This window comes from Amblyraja radiata, chromosome 1 (assembly GCF_010909765.2).
Source record: "Amblyraja radiata isolate CabotCenter1 chromosome 1, sAmbRad1.1.pri, whole genome shotgun sequence".
In the NCBI taxonomy this organism is placed as follows: Eukaryota; Metazoa; Chordata; class Chondrichthyes; order Rajiformes; family Rajidae; genus Amblyraja; species Amblyraja radiata.
The window spans coordinates 113,416,712-113,440,087 of NC_045956.1; the positions used below are offsets into that span (position 1 = coordinate 113,416,712).

Sequence of the window (23,376 nt, forward strand, 5' to 3'; positions counted from 1 at the left end):
GTTTCCTGTCAGCCAACCACTTCTCTATCCATGTCAGCACTCTACCCCCAATGCCATGTGCCCTAATTTTGCCCACTAATCTCCTATGTGGGACCTTATCAAATGCTTTCTGAAGGGATTAACACAGGAAAGTCAAATTCGGGTAGATAGGCACCACGAATGACAAGGATAAGTCAGGCTTTTACGGAATCATTTCTGCACCACACAGTTTGTTGATTCTCTTTCAGTGTTACTTTGTAAACCCATCGAATCAGAGGCTGTTTCTCCTTGTGGGAGATCAGAATCAGGACAATACTTTCAGAATAAGTGATAGTCCGCGTAGGATGGAGATGAAAGGTAATCTCTTGTCTCATGAATCTTTGGACTATTATATCCCAGAAAAATTGTGAAGCCTGAATCATTCAATAGATTCAAGGATGGGATGGGCAGATTTGGAATGATTACAAGGGTGTCAAGGATTATGGAGAACTAGATGCCAAGAGTTCATTCTGGCAAATATAGCTCGAACACAATTCCTCCAAGTTAACCACTTTCAGCACACCGTTCGGGCGTTACAGATTCCTTCACATGCACTTTGGCATAAGCTCTGCCAGTGAAGTATTTCAACAAGCTATAGAGAAGTTGTTTGCAGGTTACCCATGCTCCATTGTAGTGGATGACATCCTCGTTGTGGGACGAACTGTTGAAGAACACGATGCTAATCTGCCGAAGGTCCTGGATCACGCCAAGGCCATTAACCTGAAGCTAAACCCTCAAAAATGCAAATTCAGGGTAAGTGAAGTGAAATACATAGGCCATGTGTTCACCAAGGGTGGCTTAAAAACTGATCCGGCGAAAACCAATGCTATCTACGAGCTCCCAGCACCCACAGACGTGCTCGGTCTGCAGAGATTCCTTGGCATGGTGAACTACTTAAGCACATTTATTCCGGACTTCAGTGAAATATCAGCCCCGTTGCGCCAGCTTACACACAAAGACACTGCTTGGACCTGGCACGAGCAACAGCAGAGGGTGTTCGACACTCATAAGCAGCAGATGTCTTGTGCTCCTACTCTTGCTTACTTTGATCCTAAACGACCGCTCACTCTGACATGACGCTTCACAACACGCATGTCTTCAAAATGACGGTAGCGGCAATAAACCTGTTGCCGATGCCTCGCGCACTAAGACTGACACAGAACAATGATATGAGAAAGAGCTGTTGGTGGTCGTTTTCACCTGCACGAAATGTAACGACTTTATCTTCAGACAAACGGTCACGATTGAAATTGATCACCAATCTCTGATCAGCATCTTTAACAAACCTATTCATGCCTCTCCAAGGTACCTACAGCGAATGCTGCTGCAGCTTAAAAAATATGACATTGTTCTGACCTACAAACGTGATATGGATATGCACCTGGCTGACACTCTCTCGTGTGCACCCCGGAAGACCTGTGAGAGTCCATCCTCGCCGGATGATGACGTTATCGTAATGACTGTGTCTTTTATTCCCTCGTCCTGTATGGAGGACTTGGTTGCCCACACTGCTGCTGACAGTATTTTCCGGCGCTGGCCTCCGTGATTAAGCGCGGCTGGCCAGACAAACAATACAACGTTGCGCTGCCTTTCTTTGCCGTCCGTGATGAGCTAGTGCTGCAGGATGGCATTATTGTAAAAGAACACAAGGCTGTGGTCCCTGCTTCACTGCACAGCAAGTGTTTTAACGCTATCCATGCAGGGCATCCAGGCAATGAAGCTACCGTCCTACGGGCAAGAAACATATTTTACTGGCCTGGAATGGCCGAATACATCACCGAGAATGTGGCGTTCTGTGCAGTGTGTAACAGCTTGGCACCTCATCAACAAAAGCAACCACTTCTTTCACATCCGGCTCCTGCCCTTCCGTGGTCTACAATGGCAACTGACATATTTGAATGGCATGGCAAGCAGTACCTGGTTCTTGTTGATTCGTATTCTGGATGGTTTGACATTGATTTTCTTAGCAGCCCCACTTCTCGCGGGGTAGTTTTGAAGCTTGCTCGCCATTTTGCAGACCACGGAGCTCCGTGCATACTGTTATCTGATAACGGCAGTCAATTTACCAGCCAACACTTCAAGGAGTTTGCTGCACGCTGGGGTTTTGGCCACATCACCAGCAGCCCTGAATATCCACAGTCGTATGGACTAGCTGAGCGAGCTGTCAAGAGTTCCAAACAACACATGGAATGTTCGTACAGAGCTAATTCCGACGTGTTCCTGGATCTACTCAACTTACGCAACCTCTCCCGCGATCCCATTTTGGGCTCACCTGCTCAACGTTTATTGTCGAGGCAGACCCGGGCCATGGTGCCTATGGCGGATCAGGCATTGATCCCACAGGTGGTTCCACCATCGGAAGTCCAGTCCAGGTTACAACAAAAGCGTGACATTCAAAAACGGTCGTATGACAAAACAAGTAGGCCGCTGCCACATTAACCAAGGGTAAGGTGGTTTGTTTGCAGACTGACAAAGGCCATGACTGTATTGGTGTAATTTCTGGAACTGCTTCTGAGCCACGCTCATATCTGGTCAGTGCCGATGGGTGTACCAACAGGCGTAACAGACAACATATCCTGCCTGTGAATGAGCCAGCTCCACCTCTGTATTATCCAGACCGTACAAGTGTCCGGTTCTTGGTTGATGAAGAAAAGATAGTTATATCTCCCTTGGTTGCATAAATAAGTGTTATGAGAAGTGAAATAGTTGACATTTATTGCTGACATATATCAGTGTTTATGTTGACGCTGATATTGTGGTCTCCTCGACCTTGGAAAAATCAAATACAGACTGGGTGACTGTTTTGCCAGGCACCTTTTACAATGTACATGTGTGATCCTGAGTTTACAGTTGCCTGTCATTTTAATTCCTTGACTCACTCACACTCTTTGTGTTTGGTCTCTGACCTAATTCCAACAATGCACGATTTAAGCTCGAGGAATAGTATCTCTGCTTCTGCAGTATATAGGCACATTGTAGTCCTTAAGACTTGATATTAAATTCAACAATTTCAGCTAGCCAACTAGCTGGATATTTCCATTTCAATTTGTTATTTTGCTTCTTTTCTCTTCTGTCTCTCTCTAACTACTGTATTTTAAAATAAATTGTCATCTTGATAACTTTGGTCTACATCCTATCATGGGAAATCCATCTGTTCTCCACCATGCCCCTATATCAAAACATCATGTGTCAAATATAGTAGCAATCTGGCATTTTATTTTCTCTGCACTATTCATTGTAAATAGTCAAAAGTTCATAGAGTGATACAGTGTGGAAACAGACCCTTCGGCTCAACTTGCCCACACCGGCCAACAATGTCCCAGCTACACTTTGACCACTTGCCTGCGCTTGGTCCATATCGCTCCAAACCTGTCCTATTCATGTCCCTGCCTAATTGTTTCTTAAACGATGGGATAATCCCAGCCTCAACTACATCCTCAAACTACTGCTTGGGCAGCCACTGTGGTACAGCGATAGAGTTGCTGCCTTACCTTGCACATTGTACCTTCCGAAGAGTCCACCAGGGACTATACTGGAAGTTAGACAATTTTTTTTTATACTGGACAATTTTTTTTAACATTTATCAAGTCAGTTAATCAAGCCAATTAACCTACAAACCTGTACGTCTTTGGAATGTGGGAGGAAACCGAAAATCTTGGAGAAAATCCATGCAGGTCACGGGGAGAATGTACAAACTCCGTACAGACAGACCCCGTAGTCGGGATCGGACCCGGGTCTCCGGTGCTGCATTTTGCTGTAAGGCAGCTACTCTACCGCTGCCCCACCGTTACAACAAAATCAGCGCTGGAGACCCCGGTTCGATCCCGATTATGGGTGATGTCTGTACGTAGTTTGTACGTTCTCCCCGTGACCTGCGTGGGTTTTCTCCGAGATCTTAGGTTTCCTCCCACATTCCAAAGACATACAGGATTGCAGGTTAATTAGCTTGGTAAATGTAAAAATTGGCCCTAATGCGTGTTAATGTGCGGGGATCGCTGATCAGTGAGGTCACGGTGGGCCGAATAGCCTGTTTCTATGCTGTATGTCTAATCTAAACTAGACGAATCGTCCATAATATCACCTCTGAACACAACCGTGACATCCTCATTAGCCATTAATGCAACCCCTCCTCCTCTTTTACCCTCACCCCTGTCTCTCCTGAAGCTCCTATGCCAATCCTGCCACTCCCATAACCAGGTTTCAGTCATGGCTACAACGTCCTAGTTGCTCGCACCTATTCATTGTATGAAGCAGTGATGACCACAAGTCGCTTAACTTCATAAAAAGTTATTTAATATTCAAATAACACACAGAGACCATAGCAATAGCCTCCGTAGGGTTTCACATGAATATCAGACTGAAGAGCGAGCCTAGCTAACCGCATACCACAGATGACATAGTTGAAACTCAGCATGAATAGTGGATCATGGATCGGGTTGGCAATAGTTATTGGGCCAATCGTTATTGCAGTTGGAACTGCTGCGGCAGGCAGGGGAAGTGCAATTGGAATTTTTTGTAAAGTCCACTGCAGAGCGAGGCAGGGGAGTGCTGGAATCTTACGTTCAGGAACAGGTTAAGTTGTGTTGGGGGAACAGCTGAGTGGTGGAATATTGCATTGGGAGACCACACCGTTGGGGGAGCATACATATTCTGATTCACATTTTTCATTAAAGTTATTCCTGCCAGCTTCCAATACACATTGATACAATGTTGCAACAAAAGAACACTGAACCTTTCACCTCACAGGATGGGGAGGACGAATAGCTATTGCAAAATGCAGAGGAAGTGCAATTGGAATTTTTTTTACGCTCGCTGCTGAGGGAGGCAGGGGAGAGCTGGAATCTTACGTTCGGGAACGGCTTGAGTTGGAGGACCACGCCTCCCATGGGGGCTACAGGTAATGAGCGGGTGCGTTGGGGGAGCAGACCCAACGGGTCTGCACTTGGTCTAGTAAAGCTATAAAAATTAACTACAAACTACAACAACGTAACATACAGTATGATAGAGTAACATCAGAGTCACATTTAGTGATAGTCTTTGTATCTGGGACTCGAGTTGCAGACCTGTCCTGCATGCGTCCACTATGACCCTTCTGTGGTACTCTTTACAGGTGATGCCACCACAGGCACAACCTTCACAGGCAATTTCTTCATAGGTGATTTCTCGACTGCCACAGGTTTCACGAGTAATTTCTCTACAGGTGGCTTTACCGGTGATTTCTCCACAGGCACCGACCCCGCTGGCGGTTCTTTCACTGGTGTAGAGATGGGCTCTTGATCCCAAAACTGCTCACGGTTTGCTGTTACATGTCTATCATTTAGAAGAGCATTTCCATCTTCTGTCCACAAAATGTCATCCGGGTCATCCATAAAATCGTATGGGATTTGCTGCGACGGCACCAGTTTGTTTACCGATAGGATATGTCTCCGGTTTCTTCTGTAGAGACCTCCTTCTGACTGAACCAGATAGGATCCTGGCTCCAGGCTTATCCCCTTGACCGTGCCCACGCGATTATATCCTTCCTGGGTTTGTAGACTGACAGTCTAGACTTCCATCAATGGTTTGAGTGGTCGGCTTGATCGATCGTAGCATGCCTTTTGTGTCAGCCGTTTATGGTGAAGTTGAGCCTGACCAATCTGTGGCTCGTAAACGTGTGGCTGTGGTAGTTGCTTTGAGACGGGAAGAGTGGTACGTGTCTGTCTGGACATCAAGCGTTGTGCTGGAGAACCGAGTGTTGAGTCGCGTGGAACATTACGGAGATTGAGGAGATCTACGAATACATCCGATTACGTGATTTTGTCTTTTACAGCCGTGGCAAATTTGGTCAAAAGCGGGACATTTCTCCCTCTTTGGAGCATGAGTACCTCCACAATTAGTGCACTCAGTAATAAATCGAATCACAGGCTTATCAAGCTGGACTCTCATCGCTATCTCAGGCTTACATTGTCTCTGAAATCTAGCCTGGACAGCATCGACACCTAAGGTTGAACGCTGTGCATCAGTTAGCATTCTGGTGTTACGAATAATTAGCTCATAATTCTCGCACATGGAGACAGCCTTATCCAAATTTAAGTCAGGATCGCAGTTCAGTTTTTTCCTTAGCTTATCACAAGCAAGACCACACACTAGTCTGTCACTAATAAGCTCATTGCAGTGCGCACTAAATCTGCAGCTCCTTGCTGATTTTTAATAACACAGATAAATTATTCAATCGTCTCACCATCATTCGGGTTCCGTGAGTTGAACTTCAACTTACAAAATTCTTAAGGGGTTGGACAGGCTAGATGCATGAAGATAGTTCCCGATGTTGGGGAAGTCCAGAACAAGGGGTCACAGTTTAAGGATAAGGGGGAAATCTTTTAGGACCGAGATGAGAAAAAAAAGATTCACACAGAGAGTGGTGAATCTCTGGAATTCTCTGCCACAGAAGGTAGTTGAGGCTAGTTCATTGGCTACATTTAAGAGGGAGTTAAGATGTGGCCCTTGTGGCTAAGGGGATCAGGGGATATGGAGAGACGGCAGGTACAGGATACTAAGTTGGATGATCAGCCATGATCATATTGAATGGCGGTGCAGGTTCGAAGGGCCGAATGGCCTACTCCTGCACCTATTTTCTATTTTTCTATGTTTCATTCGTTCGATGATAGGATTGGTCTGGGGGCTACACAACTGTCGAAATTTGTGACATTCAGGGTCGTTCGCCGATTCAGCATGGGTAACGACTGGAAGCGCTCCATCAACGGAAGGATGAGTTATTGCCCTTGCATATACAAACTGCTTTGCTCGTTCGTATGCTTCTTGTCCTGCGTGATTGAGAAGCATGTTTGCACGAGCCCGAGGTGGTTTGACATACTGTTCTTCGAAGATGCGCCACCGCTCTCCGATGTTGCTGTCGAAGACAAGCGGGTCCGGTTTTCAAAATGTTTCGGCCATATCTGAGTCATGAATAAACTCTGGAAAACTCATAAAATATTAGCCAAAGTCTTTCCGAAAGTATGCTTCTGACACCATGTTTGAAGCAGTAATGACCACGTCGCTTAACCTCATAAAAAGTTATTTAATATTCAAATAACATACAGAGACCATAGCAATAGCCTCCGTAGGGTTTCACATCAATATCAGACTGAAGACCGCATCTAGCTAACCGCATACCACAAGATGACATAGTCAAAACCCAGCATGGATCATGGATCGAGTTGGCAATAGTAAAACCAGGCACGAATCAAATCAGCAATAGTGATTGATCTACATCCATGCCCTAAGTTCATCTGCCTTACCCTTTAGGCCCCTTGTATTAAAATACGTGCAGTTTAAACCAACCCTCCTTCTTCGCTCTCCGCCTTTCACCTGCCTATCCTGCCCACTAACATTTCCCACACCACCCTCCATACCAACTTCTAGCCTCTCACGTACCTCTGTCCTGCACAAGATCCCACACCCCCGGCCATCTAATGTGTAATGGCTTGATTGAACTCATGTGTAGTATGATTTGACTGGACAGAGTTTTTCTCTGCATCTCGGTACACAGGAAAAGAATAAACCAAAAAAAAGCTTTTTTTCATTTTTCCAGTTCTAATGATAGGTCATTTATCTGAAATGCTGACTACCCACATATACTGCCCGGCCTGCTGAATGGTTTTGGAAGGCCTGATAGAGTCATAGAGTCAAACAGCATGAAAACAGGTCAATGCAGACCAAAATGCCCCATCTACACTTGTATGGCCCGGCCCATGTCCCTCTGATCCTCTCCTAACCAAGTACCTGTCCAAGTGCCTTTTAAATGTTATGGGTTTATATCTGTCAGAATTCTCTCCAGTAACTTGCCTACCTCAGATGTTAAGCTCACTGGTCTATATTTTCCAGGCTTTTCTTTGCAGCCCTTCTTAAATACAGGCATAACATTAGCCTCTCTCCAGTCTTCCAGCATCTCACCTGTGTCTAATGGTGACAAACATATATATCAGCCAGGACTCCTGCAATTTCTTCTCTAGCTTCCCACAGTGTCCTTGGATATATCTGATCATAAGCAGGAGATTTATCTACATATGCCTTAGGACATCAAGCACCTTTTCAACCGTAATATGGACTGTCCACAAGACATGTCCATTGTGTTTGATCCAATAGTTAGCTATTGAATTACCAGTGTAACTGTTGGACAATTACCGGAAATTTATAATCTGCTGCTGGATTCCATGCAGAGTTCATAATCAGAACATTGTCAAGATCTTGGGTTGAGCCTGGCAATCAGCCTTGAAGATTTGCACACGAATCACATATTTTCTTGTGGGTGCCAAATCCTGTCCATTAGAGTCAATCTGAGTTTAGTATCCCTTAGTGTCTCCCACTTTAATAACTATATACATTCATTTACTAGGAACATTGATTTACTTTAGTCCGTTTCTTAGCAAATTAAAGACATTTTTAACGTGCCTGTGAATCTAGGATATAATCAATATCTTAATTTTGACAACATCAAAAACTCACAAATAGGCTATGTACTTAATTTAGTGAAAGTTCAATACAGCAGTTCATTCTCAGATGGCATAGCCTCAGCTGACTTCAGACATAGCGTATTGTAAACTTGAGTAAGATATTGCAAATTCCTGCTTTTGATGAAACTGATAAATTGCATTTGGAATTATTCAATTTTTTACATTAGTTTGGTTGATTTTTGAATGAAATGTGCTGAAAATAACAGGACCACCAAATAAAAAGATCAGGCTTTTCAAGAAAGTATCAATGTCATAATCGGCAAAGGGGAGCATTTAGATGGTGATGTGCACAGCTGGGGAAATATAGTTGGACTGTTTTCATGCAAGTGAGGTAGGGAAGCCCAAGATCCAGATAAATATTCTATGTATTCTGCCGGTCTCTCAGTTGGCACTGTGGGAGTCAGTCCAAGTGCTCCTAGGAGTGCTCAAAGACAGGCCTCCTGAGGACAAAGTGTAGACACAAGGCTCTGAAAAAGGGTCTCGACCGGAAATATTGTGCAGGATAAGGTGTTCTCCAGAGATGCTGCCTGACCCGCTCAGTTACTCCAGCACTTTGTGTCTTCCCTCCATCCAAAAGGAGCATGGCATGAGGAGTAATGTCATCCATTGCATCCTTCATATGGAAATTACATTGAGATCACTAGGTGACTCGTGATGGGAAGTGCTTAGCAGAATTATGAAATGATCTGCAAAATAATTGCTATCATGCTTCACTGATGAAAAATGGACTCTCAGCTGGATAACCCAGAAATAAATCAGTAGTATGCAGTTAAAGCACATTTTCTTTTTAACAATCCGTTTTATTATTTACCATGACAATGATACTTTTTTCTCCTCGTCTCTTTGTAAAATTGTTTGATTAAATGGCAAGAACAATATTTTAACAGTTTAATTAATATTCTTACCTCAACTGCTCCTTTCATTGTTGTGACTTTAATATTTTCCACAACCCAACATTTTGTGATGCTAAAGATCTTATTGTCTTTTTCTCATTGTTCTGTATTTAATGCCAGAACCTCCAGGCAGAGAAAGTGGAGCAACTAATGGAATGGAGCTCCAGGCGCTCAGTCATTCGAATGAATGGGGACAAATTCCGTAGATTTGTTAAGGCCCCTCCTCGTAATTACTCCGTGGTTGTGATGTTCACTGCACTTCAGCCCCAACGACAATGTTCGGTCTGCAGGTAAGAAAAAAAATGCATCTCGAACAATAAAAATGGCTAGAATATAAAATATTAGTGAAATACAAACTTTTAAATATCTGTTGCTGTATGACATTGCTTTTTCATCCACATTCCTATCAGTATAATACTTGAAGAGCATAAAATGCAGATGTGACAGATTATTTAATTTTAACCATCGGAGTGTATAGGGGCGGCACAGTGGCGCAGCTGTTGAGTTACTGCCTTACAGAGTCAGAGAACCGGGTTCTATCCTGACTACAGGTGCTGTTTGTATGGAGTTTGTACGTTCTCCCTGTGAACGCATGGCTTTTCTCTGCGTGCTCCGGTTTCTCTCCACACTCCGAAGATATACGGATTTGTATGTTGATTGGCTTTGATTAAAATTGTACATTGTCCCAGGTGTGCAAAATAGTGCTAGTGTACAGGGGTGATCACTGGTTGGCGGGAACGCGGTGGGCCATAGGACACGTTTCCTGTATATCTGAAGTCATTAAAACTCAAACTTTCTTAATATGCCATAGAAGCATTTTAGTCCACGAAGTAGAATTGAAACACTATATCTCATAATTCTGCATCTCAATGCGAGCTAGATTTTGCTTTCACCAAATCTCAATTAATTTGCTGTAATGAAGTAACCTGTATAAATGTTATAATTTGCTCAGTAATGTTTTTGATTTTTTTAAAAGAAATTGAAATAGGTATGGTCTCTAAATTGCCATTAACATTGCTATTAACATTATTTCAGTTAAAGAAAAAAATCGATCCTAGCTTTAAGAAACTTCCACAATGTTCTTCATTCAATGGCATTTTCATTCATCCAGAAGAGCTGTCTGGGTTATGTGTTCACCACACCATACTTGTTCATGTTATTAGGGAGGCAATTATATTCTAATAGGAGCACGGCAACCCTTCTATTTTCCTGAAATAAATGCTCGAAGATCAGTTTTCTTTATCCTGCAGGATGGTTAAGGACTGCCAACATCTCTCAATTAGAATTTCAATCAACTGGAATGTTAATACTCTGCAATATTATCTCTTGAGCTGTGGTAAAACTAATAGCAATAGAATTCAAATTATTTCAGACCTGTACGCTGCCAGGAACTTACAAGTCCTGTTCAGTACTGACAATGGAAATATTTACATTAATTTAATGTGGTGAATCTTTAATATCCAAAAGTGCACTGATAGAATAAACAGACAAGTAAATGATTCAGATATGCACTCATCATCAAATTCAATCCATGTGATAAGCCAAATGTGAAATGTAACGACTATTTTATTTACAGATAAAACTGATTTGCTACTTGACTAGTTCATTATTTTTTTCCAATATTTATATTTTTGTTTCAGATGTTCTCCATCTGTAATTTATAGTTGCATTTACTTTGTGCCTTTAACACAAATAAATTGCCAAAGGGATTTCACAATGCACTCAGAAAATTATGGGTTTAATATCTTGATAACTGTGCTGTGACATTGACTTTATGCAACCATATGAATGCCTAGCATATTAACATTTCGCCTTATTCTGTGGGATTTAGGGATGGAAATAGACACATGCTGAACAAGAAGGGAAGACTTGGGATATATAGGCACTATTCAGAATCGGATGATCACACAAGAGAGGGTAAAAAGAATGGATTTCAAGTAGAACAGAAATAAGAAGGGCTTTAAACAAACTAGTGGGATGGGTTCAATGTAACGGAAATGTATGGATGAAGTTAAAGGGAAGGAGAGTGCAGGAGAGGTAACTGAAGTCTCCAGAAGAAGTAATAGGGAAGAAAGTTTAAAAATGGATAACAGTCTATGATCAGGCAAAATAGGGGCCAATTTGACAAGAGGATTAGTGAATACTAAACTGAAGGTGGTATATTTAAATGCACATGATCTTTGGAACAAGGTGGATGAGCTTATAACACAGTGAGAAATTGGTAGGTACGGCGTTGTGGGCATCGCAGAGACATGGCTGAAAGGGGATTGGAGCTGGGAGCTGAATATCCAAGGGTACATATCCTATCGAAAAGACAGGCAGATGGGCAGAGAGGTTCTGCTGATAAGAATGAAATTCAATCCTTAGCAAGTGATGACATAGTATCAGATGCCAGTGAATCCTTGTGGGTAGAGATAAGAGACCTCAAGGGTAAAAATACCCTGATGGGAGTTATATACAGGCCTCCGAACAGTAGCCAGGATGTAGGGTACAAATTACATCAGGAAATACAATCGGCATGTTAGAAAGGTAATGTTACAGTGGCCATGGGGAATTTCAAAATGTAGGTCGACTGGGAAAATCAGGTTTGTACTGGATTCCAAGAGAAGGAATTTGTCGAGTGTCTATGAGATGGCTTCTTAGAGCATCTTGTAGTTGAGGGAAGAGACAATTCGGGATTTGGTGTTGTCTAATGGCCCCTAGGGGGTAGAGACCATAATTTGATAAAATGCAACCTGCAGTTTGAGAGGGAGAAGATTAAATCAGATGTGTTGTCATTACTGTTGAGTAAAGGTAGCTACAGAGGCATAAGGGAGGACCTGGCTATAGTTGGTTGGTAAGTGTCCTTAGCATGAATGATGGTACAGCAGCAATGGCAGGAGTTTCAGGGTATAATGCGGAAGATGCTGGATCTATTCATTCCAAAGAGAAAGAAAGATTCTAAGGGGAGAATGAGGCGAATGTGGCTGACAAAGGAAGTCAAAGACAGCATAAAAGTAAAATAGAAGGCATATCATATTGCAAAGATTAGCAGCAAGCTAGAGGATTGAGAAGCTTTTAAAAATTATCAAAGGAGAGAAAAGATGAAATATAAAATATGAAAATAAGCTAGCCAATAATATAAAAGAGGATACCAAAAGTCTCTTCAGATCTATGAAGGGCAAGAGTGGACATTGAACTGCTGGAAAATGATGCTGGAGATGTAGAAATGGGGAATAAAGAAATGGAGGACAAATTCAATACCGATTTTACGTTACCCTTCACAGTGGAAGACACTAGCAACTTGTCAGAAATTCAAGAGAGTCGGGGGGGGGGGGGCAGCACTTAGTGGAGTTGCTATTACTAAGGAGGAGGTGCTTCAGAAGCTGAATAAGGTGAATATGTCATCAGGATCAGATGAACTACATCACAGGGTTCTGAAAGAGGTAGCTTTAGAGATTGGGGAGGCATTAGTACTGATCTTTCAAGAATCACTAGGGTCAGGAGTCGTACTCAAGGATTGGAAAATGGCAAATGTTACTCCACTGTTCAAGAAGGGAGCGAGGGAAAAGAGGGCAAACATTTGGCCAGTTAGTTTTATTTCAGTGGTTGGTAAGATTTTAGAAACCATTATTAAGGATGAGGTTTCCAAGTACTTATAAGTACATGATAAAATAGGCCAAAGTCAGCATGGTTTTGGGAAGGGGTGATCTTGCCTGACAAATCTATTGGAATTCTTTGAGGAAGTAAATAGCAGGACAGACGAAGGAGAGTCAGTGCAAGTTGTTTACGTGATTTTTCAGAAGACCTTTGATAAAGTGCCACATTTAAGGTTAAGAGCCTGTTGTATTAACATGGATAGAAGGTTGACTGAAAGGTAGAAGGCAATGAGAGGCAAAATGAAGGCTTTCTTAGATTGGCTGCCGGTGACGAGTGGTGTACTGCAAGGGTCGGTGTTGGGTCCGCTGCTTTTCACGCTGTATATTAATGACTTGGTTAATGGAATTGATGGCTTTGTGGCCAAGTTTACGAATGATACAAAGATAGGTGGAGGATCAGTTGGTGTAGAGGAAACAGGATGTCTGCAGAAGGACTTGAACAGGTGAAGTGGGAAAAGAAGTGGCAGATGGAATACAGTGTAGCAAAGTGTGCAATCATGCATTTTGGTAGTAGGAATAAAGGTAGACTATTAGGTAGTAGGAATAAAGGTAGATCTACATGAGGAGAGGATTCAGAAATCATTTGGGCAATCATTGGGACTTGGGAGTGGTTGTACAAGATTTCAAAAGGATTAATTTGCAGGTTGAGTCGTTGTAAGGAAGGTTAACCTAATTTTAACATTCGAAACGGGTCCTTTTCACAATGGCAGGCAGTGACTAGTGGGGTACCGCAAGGCTCAGTGCTGGGACCCCAGCTATTTACAATATATATTAATGATCTGGATGAGGGAATTGAAGGCAATATCTCCAAGTTTGCGGATGACACGAAGCTGGGGGGCAGTGTTAGCTGTGAGGAGGATGCTAGGAGACTGCAAGGTGACTTGGATAGGCTGGGTGAGTGGGCAAATGTTTGGCAGATGCAGTATAATGTGGATAAATGTGAGGTTATCCATTTTGGTGGCAAAAACAGGAAAGCAGACTATTATCTAAATGGTGGCCGACTAGGAAAAGGGGAGATGCAGCGAGACCTGGGTGTCATGGTACACCAGTCATTGAAAGTAGGCATGCAGGTGCAGCAGGCAGTGAAGAAAGCGAATGGTATGTTAGCTTTCATAGCAAAGGGATTTGAGTATAGGAGCAGGGAGGTTCTACTGCAGTTGTACAGGGTCTTGGTGAGACCACACCTGGAGTATTGCGTACAGTTTTGGTCTCCAAATCTGAGGAAGGACATTATTGCCCTAGAGGGAGTGCAGAGAAGGTTCACCAGACTGATTCCTGGGATGTCAGGACTGTCTTATGAAGAAAGACTGGATAGACTTGGTTTATACTCTCTAGAATTTAGGAGATTGAGAGGGGATCTTATAGAAACTTATAAAATTCTTAAGGGGTTGGACAGGCTAGATGCAGGAAGATTGCTCCCGATGTTGGGGAAGTCCAGGACAAGGGGTCACAGCTTAAGGATAAGGGGAAATCCTTTAAAACCGAGATGAGAAGAACTTTTTTCACACAGAGAGTGGTGAATCTCTGGAACTCTCTGCCACAGAGGGTAGTCGAGGCCAGTTCATTGGCTATATTTAAGAGGGAGTTAGATGTGGCCCTTGTGGCTAAGGGGATCAGAGGGTATGGAGAGAAGGCAGGTACGGGATACTGCGTTGGATGATCAGCCATGATCATATTGAATGGCGGTGCAGGCTCGAAGGGCCGAATGGCCTACTCCTGCACCTAATTTCTATGTTTCTATGAAAGGATTGGAATATACAAGCAGGGATATAATGCTGACGCTGTATAAGGCACTAGTCAGATCGGATTTGGAGTATTGTAAGCAGTTGGGCCCATATCTGAGTAGGATATATGCTGGCTTTGCAGAGGGTCCAGAGAAAGTTTACGAGAATGATCCTGCGGATGATTGGGTTAACGTATAATGAATGTTTGATGGCTCTGGGCCTGGACACACTGGAGTTTAGAAGGATGAGAGGGTATCTCATTGAAACTTACCGAATAATGAAATGCCTGAATAGAGTGGCTGTGAAGAGGATGTTTCCACTGGCGGGAGTGTCTAGGACTGGAGGCACAGACTCTGAATAAAAGGAGATGAGGAGACATTTATCTTGCCAGAATACAGTGAATCTGTGGAATGAATTGTCTCAGTTAGCTATGGAGGCCAAATCTTTGGGTATTTTTCAAGTGGTGATTGACACGTTCTAGATTAGTAAGGGTGTTAAAGGCTGCTGGGAGAAGGCAGGAGAATGAGGTTGAAAGGGAAAGATAGGTCAGCCATGATTAAATGGTGCAGTGGACTCGATGGGCCAAATGGCCTAATTCTGCTCCTATAAATTAAGAACTTATTTATTTTCAAATACCCTTTTATGTTCTTAAGCCATTGGAGCAATTAGGCCATTTGACCATCGCCAGTCATATTTTTTCAAAAAATACTCTTTTATGACTCCTTGACCATTAATATTCCATGATTTTATTGTTCCCTTGCTGGACTAAATAATTTGATGAACATTTCTGAGCCATGAATTATGTAAATAACACAGTCAATATGATTTTGAATTACCAGTCCACATGGCAACAATGAGATTAATTGATATTATTAATTCAGAAACAGGCAATCCACCAATTTCATGATGAATATTTGAAAGGATTTTGCCAAGGCTAAGTACGATTAGGGCTCTTTATGATGAATAGAAACTCATGAAGTATCTCCTTAGAATTTGCTATTTTCGTTTAACACTCATCATTGCAAGTGCCACTTTTTTCAGGAGTTATTTTCTGTAACTAGGATATTATACGTTTACATTGATGGTATCATATGAAGTATGAACTAAAATGCATCTTTAATATTCTAACATTTGGCTGAAAGACACAAGGCTTGCTATGGAAAAAATTATGCCTGCCTCAAAATTCATTTGCTTATGTCTTTTTTCAGAGTTATCCAATGGATTATTTTTCTTCTTGAGTGAAACATAAAAATGACCCTTTCTAAGTTGTTTCAAATCACTCTGGGAACTTGTCCTGGCATTTCCCGGTATGAAATATCCCTGAAAGTTGAAAATATTCCACAGACCAGACACATTTGGGAGGAGCAAAATGTATGTTGCAAGTTGGTACCATTTTATCGGAACCAGGTTATTTTCGATATTTATCTCTGTATGGATGCTGCCAGATAAATTGTATATTCCCAGCATTTTTTATTGTTAATATCAGAATTCTACCACCTGCAGTATTTTATATTTTATTTTAATATTGGAGTCAGTTTCACTTTTCATCCATTAGCTCAGATGAAACCCATTATTTGCCCTCTCACTCCAGGCTGAAAACTTCTGAAGCTCACCTCTTAATATATCTGCGTTTTTTTATGCTCATATTTAATCTGACTTTAATCTCCAAACTTTACAGATCTGCATTGACTCCATGTCTCTTTGCACACTGAATTCAAAATCTTCTCAATTAAAAGCCACTCCAGGAGTTCACCATATCCTACTCTATAAATGTTTCAGTCATACCTGATCTTTACCAGTCCTACATAATCTTTATTCTCCTTTTTCTAATTTATCTTGCCTTAACTTCTCTTTACTCAATCTTTCCAAAACATTTTGCTTCTCTATCTGATATTCCCATATATCTCTTCAACAAGCATCACACTCGTATCAACAAAGAAAAAATATAACTTCTAATCACTGCTCTTACCTCATCAGTATGCATTATAAATAGACCTACATAATGCCTGTAATTAAAGAGAACAGGTTTGTCCTTGCAAAAATTCTATGCCTTGAATTAATTTAGGCTAGAGAAATAATTGTTCCTTATATTGAAAGACCTTTGTAAAACCAAACAATAGTTTATATTCCCTCCAGCTGGTAAGCACAACCGATAATGACATAATTTTACTGAAAGTGCAGTGATATGCAAACAAAACATATGTCATAAGTAGTCTGCTTATCTTGGTGGAGGTGTATAGAGAGATGGAAGATGGGGGCATATAATGGGACTATATTAAACATTAAGTCCAAGCTTGTTAAATGTGAGAAGTAACTCATGAAGTGTTGGCAACAATCATGAATCGAGCCACGGTAAGTAAATATTAAAATAATTGTGCTCTGTAAATAGTTGGATAAACAGGAAATTTTGATTGAAGTCTATTTAAATAATAGTATAATTAGGTAAATCTTGATGAAATCTGTCCTTGAGTATTCTTCTTAAGTTAACAAAATTAGACTTTCTTGGATGCCGTAGGCAAATTACTATTTAAAATCACTTCACTTTCTAATGGTTGATGTTGCTTGTGTTGAAAATGTCACCATTCACAACAAAATAACATAGACATCTGAACCATGTAGTTTGCAGCAGTATTTTATGTTGCTGCATAATTAAAGAAGGAAGAAGAGTGAAGTGAACCCAGAGTGAGGTGTTTTGGGAAAATAACCAATATTGTTAGAATTAATTGGAATTTGCAAAACATTCACCAAAGAGGTTGATATCTGCCTTTGCTCAGAGATACCTCTGTGTTACTGAAAATTAGTGATGGTTAATCCATGCTGTAGATTTTCATAATTAAGGCTAAGTCTTGTGAGGAGTGTAGGTTGGTAGAGGATCTTTTTGTTTGTACAAGGCTAATCCTTTTGTACATTTCAGTGTAACTTTTTGATGACTTTGAGCTTGGTCTTCAAGTATGCACAAGTGGTCTGCGTATGACAAATTCAATAGCAGTGAATTATTGGAGTGGAGACAATGAAAGTTGAACAGTTTCTAATTTTACCTGAGAATAAGTCTACCTGGAATATTCTTGAAGGTGAAGTACAGTATTGTTATGAGGAAGATTGAGAGGACATTTTAAGTGATGGCATAGCTTTATTTGACCAATGTTTGCACTGGGATTGAAGCTGAGATGAGCCAATTGGTCGGGATCACATCTTGCATGTCATCAAATAGCAGATGTAGAATAGTTCACAAGTTATAGGAGTAGAACTAGGCCGTTTAACCCACCGAGTCCACTCTGCCATTCAATCATGGCTGATCCCTGCCTCCTAATCATATTTTCCTGCCTTCTTCCCATAACTCTTGACACCCGTTCTAATCAAGAATTTGTCTTCTCTGCCTTAAAAATATCCACTGACTTGGCCTCCACAATCCTCTGTGGCAATTAGTTCCACAGATTAACTACCCTCTGACTAAAGAAGTTCCTCCTCACCTCCTTTCTGAAAGAGCACACTTTAATTCTGAGGCTATTACCTCTAGTCATAGACTCTCCCACCAGTGGAAACATCCTTTCCACATCCACCTCCTCTGGACCCTCTCCAGAACCAGCACATCCTTCCTCAGATATGGAGCCCAAATGTGCTGACAGTACTCCAAATGCAGCCTGACCAGCACCTAATGGAACCTTAGCTTTACATCTCTATAGTAATAGATTTCTTAATACAAGCAAATTTGAGAAGGAAGCTCCATAATCCCTTTGGTTGATGATGTCAATGGCTTTCATGTGTAGTTGTTTTCACAGACACAGTATTCAATAGTTGGTGCTGCTCTCCACATGGAGTTGTCACATATGGTAAACATGTATCTCCTGAATCTACATTGCTTCTCCAGGAAGGGTGGTGTTGTTATGACACGGATTTGTCATAGACATCACCATGTTTCACCACAGAATCAAGTTTAAGACATATTGTCATAACCCTTGGAGATTGGTTACAACACAAATCAATTCCTGCTTTAGTAAGGATCTGGACCCACTATAATTCACATAATGTGCTCTTCCTGGCTCTCCACACGGCACTTGACCATGAGGACATAAGAGGACATCTGACTTTTGTTCAAAGGTTTCAAAGGTTTCAAAAGTATTTTATTGTCACATGTGCCAATTAAGGTCCAGTGATATTCGATTTAGCATACAGCCATACTAAAAAAAGCAACAAGACACATAACTACATAAAAGTTAACATAAACATCCACCACAGCGGATTCCCCACATACCTCACTATGATGAAAGGTAATAAAGTCTAATCTTCTTCCCTCTTTATTCTCCCGCGGTCGGGGCATTTGAACCATCCGTTGGGGCGATCTAAGCTCCCGCAGCCGACGGTCGAACCCCCAGCGTCGGGGCGATTGAACTCCCGTGTCAGGGCGGTCGAAGCTCCTGAGGCCTGGAGCTCCCGAAGTTGGTCTATAACCACAATGTTAAAGTCCGCAAGTTCCCACGGTTGGAGCTCCTGAAGTCGGTCGCCAGCAGAGGCCGCCAGCTCCTTGATAGACCGCAGTGCAGACGGAGATATGATACTGAAAAAAATTGCTTCTCTGTCAAGGTGAGAGATTCCCCCAACACCTCTCCACCCCCACCCCACACATAAAACAAGCAAAAGAACACAAAAACATACATTTAACACATAATATAAAACAACAAAGAAGGAAGGGACAGACAGACTGTTGGCAAGGCAGCCTTTGCTGGCATCACCTGGTGGTTATTGCATTGGTTGCAAGCAGTATTCAACACCATCAGACTCCAATCATCAGGGGTGGCACAGTGGGACAGCGGTAGAGTTGCCTTACAGCTTTAGAGACCCGGGTTTCATCCTGTATATGGGTGCTTTCTGCACAGAGTTTGCACAATCTCACTGTGACTGCTTGGGTTTTCCCCGAATGCTCCAATGTCCTCCCACATTCCAAAAACTTGCAGGTTTGTAGGTTAATTGGCTTCTGTAAATTATTCCTAGTGTGTAGGATAGAACTAGTGATCATTGGTCAGTATGGTCTTGCTGGGCTGAAGGGCCTGTTTTCACACTACATCTCTAACTTAGAAACATAAAAAAATAGGTGCAGTGGTAGGCCATTCGGCGCTTCGAGCCAGCACCGCCATACAATATTATCATGGCTGATTGTCTAAAATCAGTACCCCATTCCTGCTTTTCCCCCGTACCCCATGATTCCTTTAGCCCCAAGAGCTACTGTAAATTTAACTCTCTTGAAAACATCCAGTGAATTGGCCTCCACTGCCTTCTGTGGCAGAGAATTCCACAGATTCACAACTATCTGGGTGAAGAGGTTTTTCTTCACCTCAATCCTTATTCTTATTCTTAAACTGTGACTCCTTGATCTGGACTCCCCCAACATTGGGAACATTTATCCTGCATCTAGCGTGCCCAATCCTTTATGAATTTTATATGTTTCTACTATAGGATACCCTCTCATCCTTCTAAATTCCAGTGAATCCAAGCCCAATCGACCCATTCTTTCATCATATGTCAGTCCCGCCATCCCATGAATTAACCTGGTGAACCTTCGCTGCACTCCCTCAATAGCAAGAATATCCTTCCTCAAATTAGGAGACCAAAATTGCACACAATACTCCAGGTACAGTCTCACCAGGGCCCTGTACAACTACAGTAAGACCTCCTTGCTCCTAAACTCAAATCCTCTCGCAATGAAGGCCAACATGCCATTAGATTTCTTCACTCCCTACTGTACCTGCATGCTTACTTTCAGTGACTAATGTACAAGTACACCCAGGTCTCGTGGAACCTCTCCTTCACCTAATCTAATACCATTCAGATAATAATCTGCCTTCTTGTTCTTGCCACCAAAGTAGATAACCTCACATTTATCCACATTATAATGCATCTGCCATGCATCTGCCCACTCACCCAACCTATCCAAGTCACCCTGCAGCCTCATAACATCCTCATCGCAGCTCACACTGCCACCCTGCTTTGCGTCATCTGCAAACTTGAAGATGTCACATTTAATTCTCTCGTCTCAATCATTAATATATGTTGTAAATAATTGGGATCCCGGCACCGAGCCTTGCGGCACCCCACTAGTCACTGCCTGCCATTCTGAAAAGGACCCGTCAATTCCTAATCTTTGCTTCCTGTCTGCCAACCAGTTCTCTATCCATTTCAATACCCTACCCCCATTACCATGTGCTCTAATTTTGCATACTAATCTTTTGTGTGGGACCTTGTCAAAGGCTTTTTTAATGTCTAGATATACCACGTCTACTGGCTCTACCTTATCTATTCTACTTGTTACATCCTCAAAAAATTCCAGTAGATTAGTCAAGCATGATATCCCCGTCATAAATCCATGCTGACATTGACACTGCTTTCCAAATGTGCTGCTATAACATCTTTAACAATCCACTCAAGCAACTTCCCCACTACCGATGTAAGTCTAACTGGTCTATAATTCCCCGTTTTCTCTCTTCCTCCTTTCTTAAAAAGTAGAGTTACATTGGCTACCCTCCAGTCCACAGGAACTGATCCAGAGAGAACATTGGAAAATGATCACCAATGCATCCACGGTTTCTGGGGCCACTCCTTGAGTATTCTGGGATGCAGGCCATCAGGGCCTGGGGATTTATCTGCCTTCAGATCTAACAGTTTACCTAACATAATTTCCTGACTAATTTGGATTCCCTTCAGTTCCTCCCTTCCTATAAGAAGGAAGTCTTGTTAGGTTCTGTCTTCCTCAGTGAAGACAGAACTAAAGTACTCGTTTAACTGCCATTTCTTTGTTTTCCATTATAAATTCACCTTTCTCTGATTGTAAGGGACCTACATTTGTCTTCATTAATCTTTTCCTTTTTACATATCTAAAGAAGCTTTTAGGGTCAGTTTTTATACTTCCACAAGCTTTCTTTCATACTCTTGATTCCGCCCTCTTAATTAACCCCTTGTCCTCCTCTGTTCTAAATGTCTCCCAATCCTCTGGTTTGCTGCTTCCTCTGGCCAATTTATATGCCTTTTCTTTGGATTTAACACTATCCTTGATTTCCCTTGTTAGCCACGGTTGAGCCGCCTTCCCCGTTTTATTTTTTCGTCAGACAGAGATGAACAGTTTTTGGGGTTCATCCATGCGGCTTTTAAATCTTTGCCATTGCATCTCCACCGTCAACCCTTTAAGCATAATTTGCAATCCTGGCCAATTTCCATCTCATACCTTCAAAGTCTCCTTTCTTTAAGTTCAGGACCCTAGTCTCTGAATTAACTGTGTCACCCTCCATCCTAATGCAGAATTCCACCATATTATGGTCACTGTTGGACAACGGGCTCGGTAACTAATCCTTCCTTATTACACAATACCCAGTCTAGGATGGCCTGCCTTCCAGTCGGTTCTTCTACATTTTGGTTTAAAAAAGCCATCCTGTATACATTCCAGGGAATCCTCCTCCTCAGGGCTGCTACCCATTTGGTTGACCCAATCTATATGTAGATTAAAGTCACCCATGATAACTGCTGTAACTTTGCTACATGCATCCCTAATTTCCTGCTTGATACTATCCCCAACCTCCCTACTGCTGTTTGGTGGTTTGTATACAACTCCAACAACCATTTTCTGCCCTTAGCTGTTTCGTAGTTTCATGCATACCAATTCTACAGCATCCAAGCTAATGTCTCTCCTTGCTATTGCATTAATCTCCTCTTTGACCAACCCACCTCCTCTTCCTCTCCATCTATCCTTGAATATTGAATACCCCTGCACGTTTAGCTCCCAGCCTTGGTCAGCCTGGAGCCATATCTCCGTAATTCCAACTATATCATATTCCTTAAGTACTAACTGCACATTCAATTCATCCACCTTATTACAAATGCTCCTCGCATTAAGGCACAAAGCTTTCAGGTTTGTTTTTCTTATCTTCCTTCTACCTTTTGCTTCTGTCCTCCTTTTATGGCCCACTGTCTCCTTGCATTGGTTCCCATTCACTTCTTTTACCCCATACCCCGCCCTATCCACTCACGCTTAACTCCCAACTGCGCAGGTGTGGCTACAGGGGAGGAGGGTGGAGTGGGAGGGGAGGGGGGTAGAGAGGTAGGGGGGTAGTGATTGAGGGGAGGGGGGGGGGGCATGGCGTCACGGGAGGGCTGGTTCCCAAACACAATACTCCACCACTCACCCATAGGTCCTAATATTCACCACTCCATTGAGAGGAATGGGGGCAGAGAAGGAGGGAGGGGCAGAGAGGGATGGAGTGGCAGAGAGGGTGGGAGGGGCAGAGATGAAGGGGGAACAGAGAGGGGGGGGGGGCAGAGTGGGAGGCGGGGCCTCCCCCCTCTCCTCTCCCTCCTCCCCCCCCTATCTCCTCCGCCTCTCCCCCCCCCCCCATCTCCCCCCCACATCTCCACCCCCCTCTCCTCCCCCTTTCTCCCCCTCCTCTCTTTCTCTGCCCCAGGGAGGGGGTAGAGGGAGGGGGAGGGGGTAGAAGCAGCACCGACCCAGGTCATAGAGCAGAATCCTCCCCATCAGGCGTCGGGCTCGAGCTAGGCTGCGGTGGGCGTGGACCAGAGCGAGGCCCGGAGCTATCTGAGGACAGTGAAAAGCAGCAGAGGGTCGGCCGAT

At 42.7% G+C, this 23,376-nt stretch overlaps 1 protein-coding gene across 1 annotated transcript in view; it reads left to right on the top strand.

Moving 5' to 3' along the window:
• The window catches only part of tusc3 (tumor suppressor candidate 3), a 452,158-nt gene that overhangs the window by 128,485 nt on the left and 300,297 nt on the right, over positions 1-23,376 (top strand). The window contains exon 2 of the mRNA XM_033029228.1: positions 9,524-9,693. Coding sequence (XP_032885119.1) covers positions 9,524-9,693 — 170 coding nt within the window. The remainder of the gene's footprint in view (positions 1-9,523; positions 9,694-23,376) is intronic.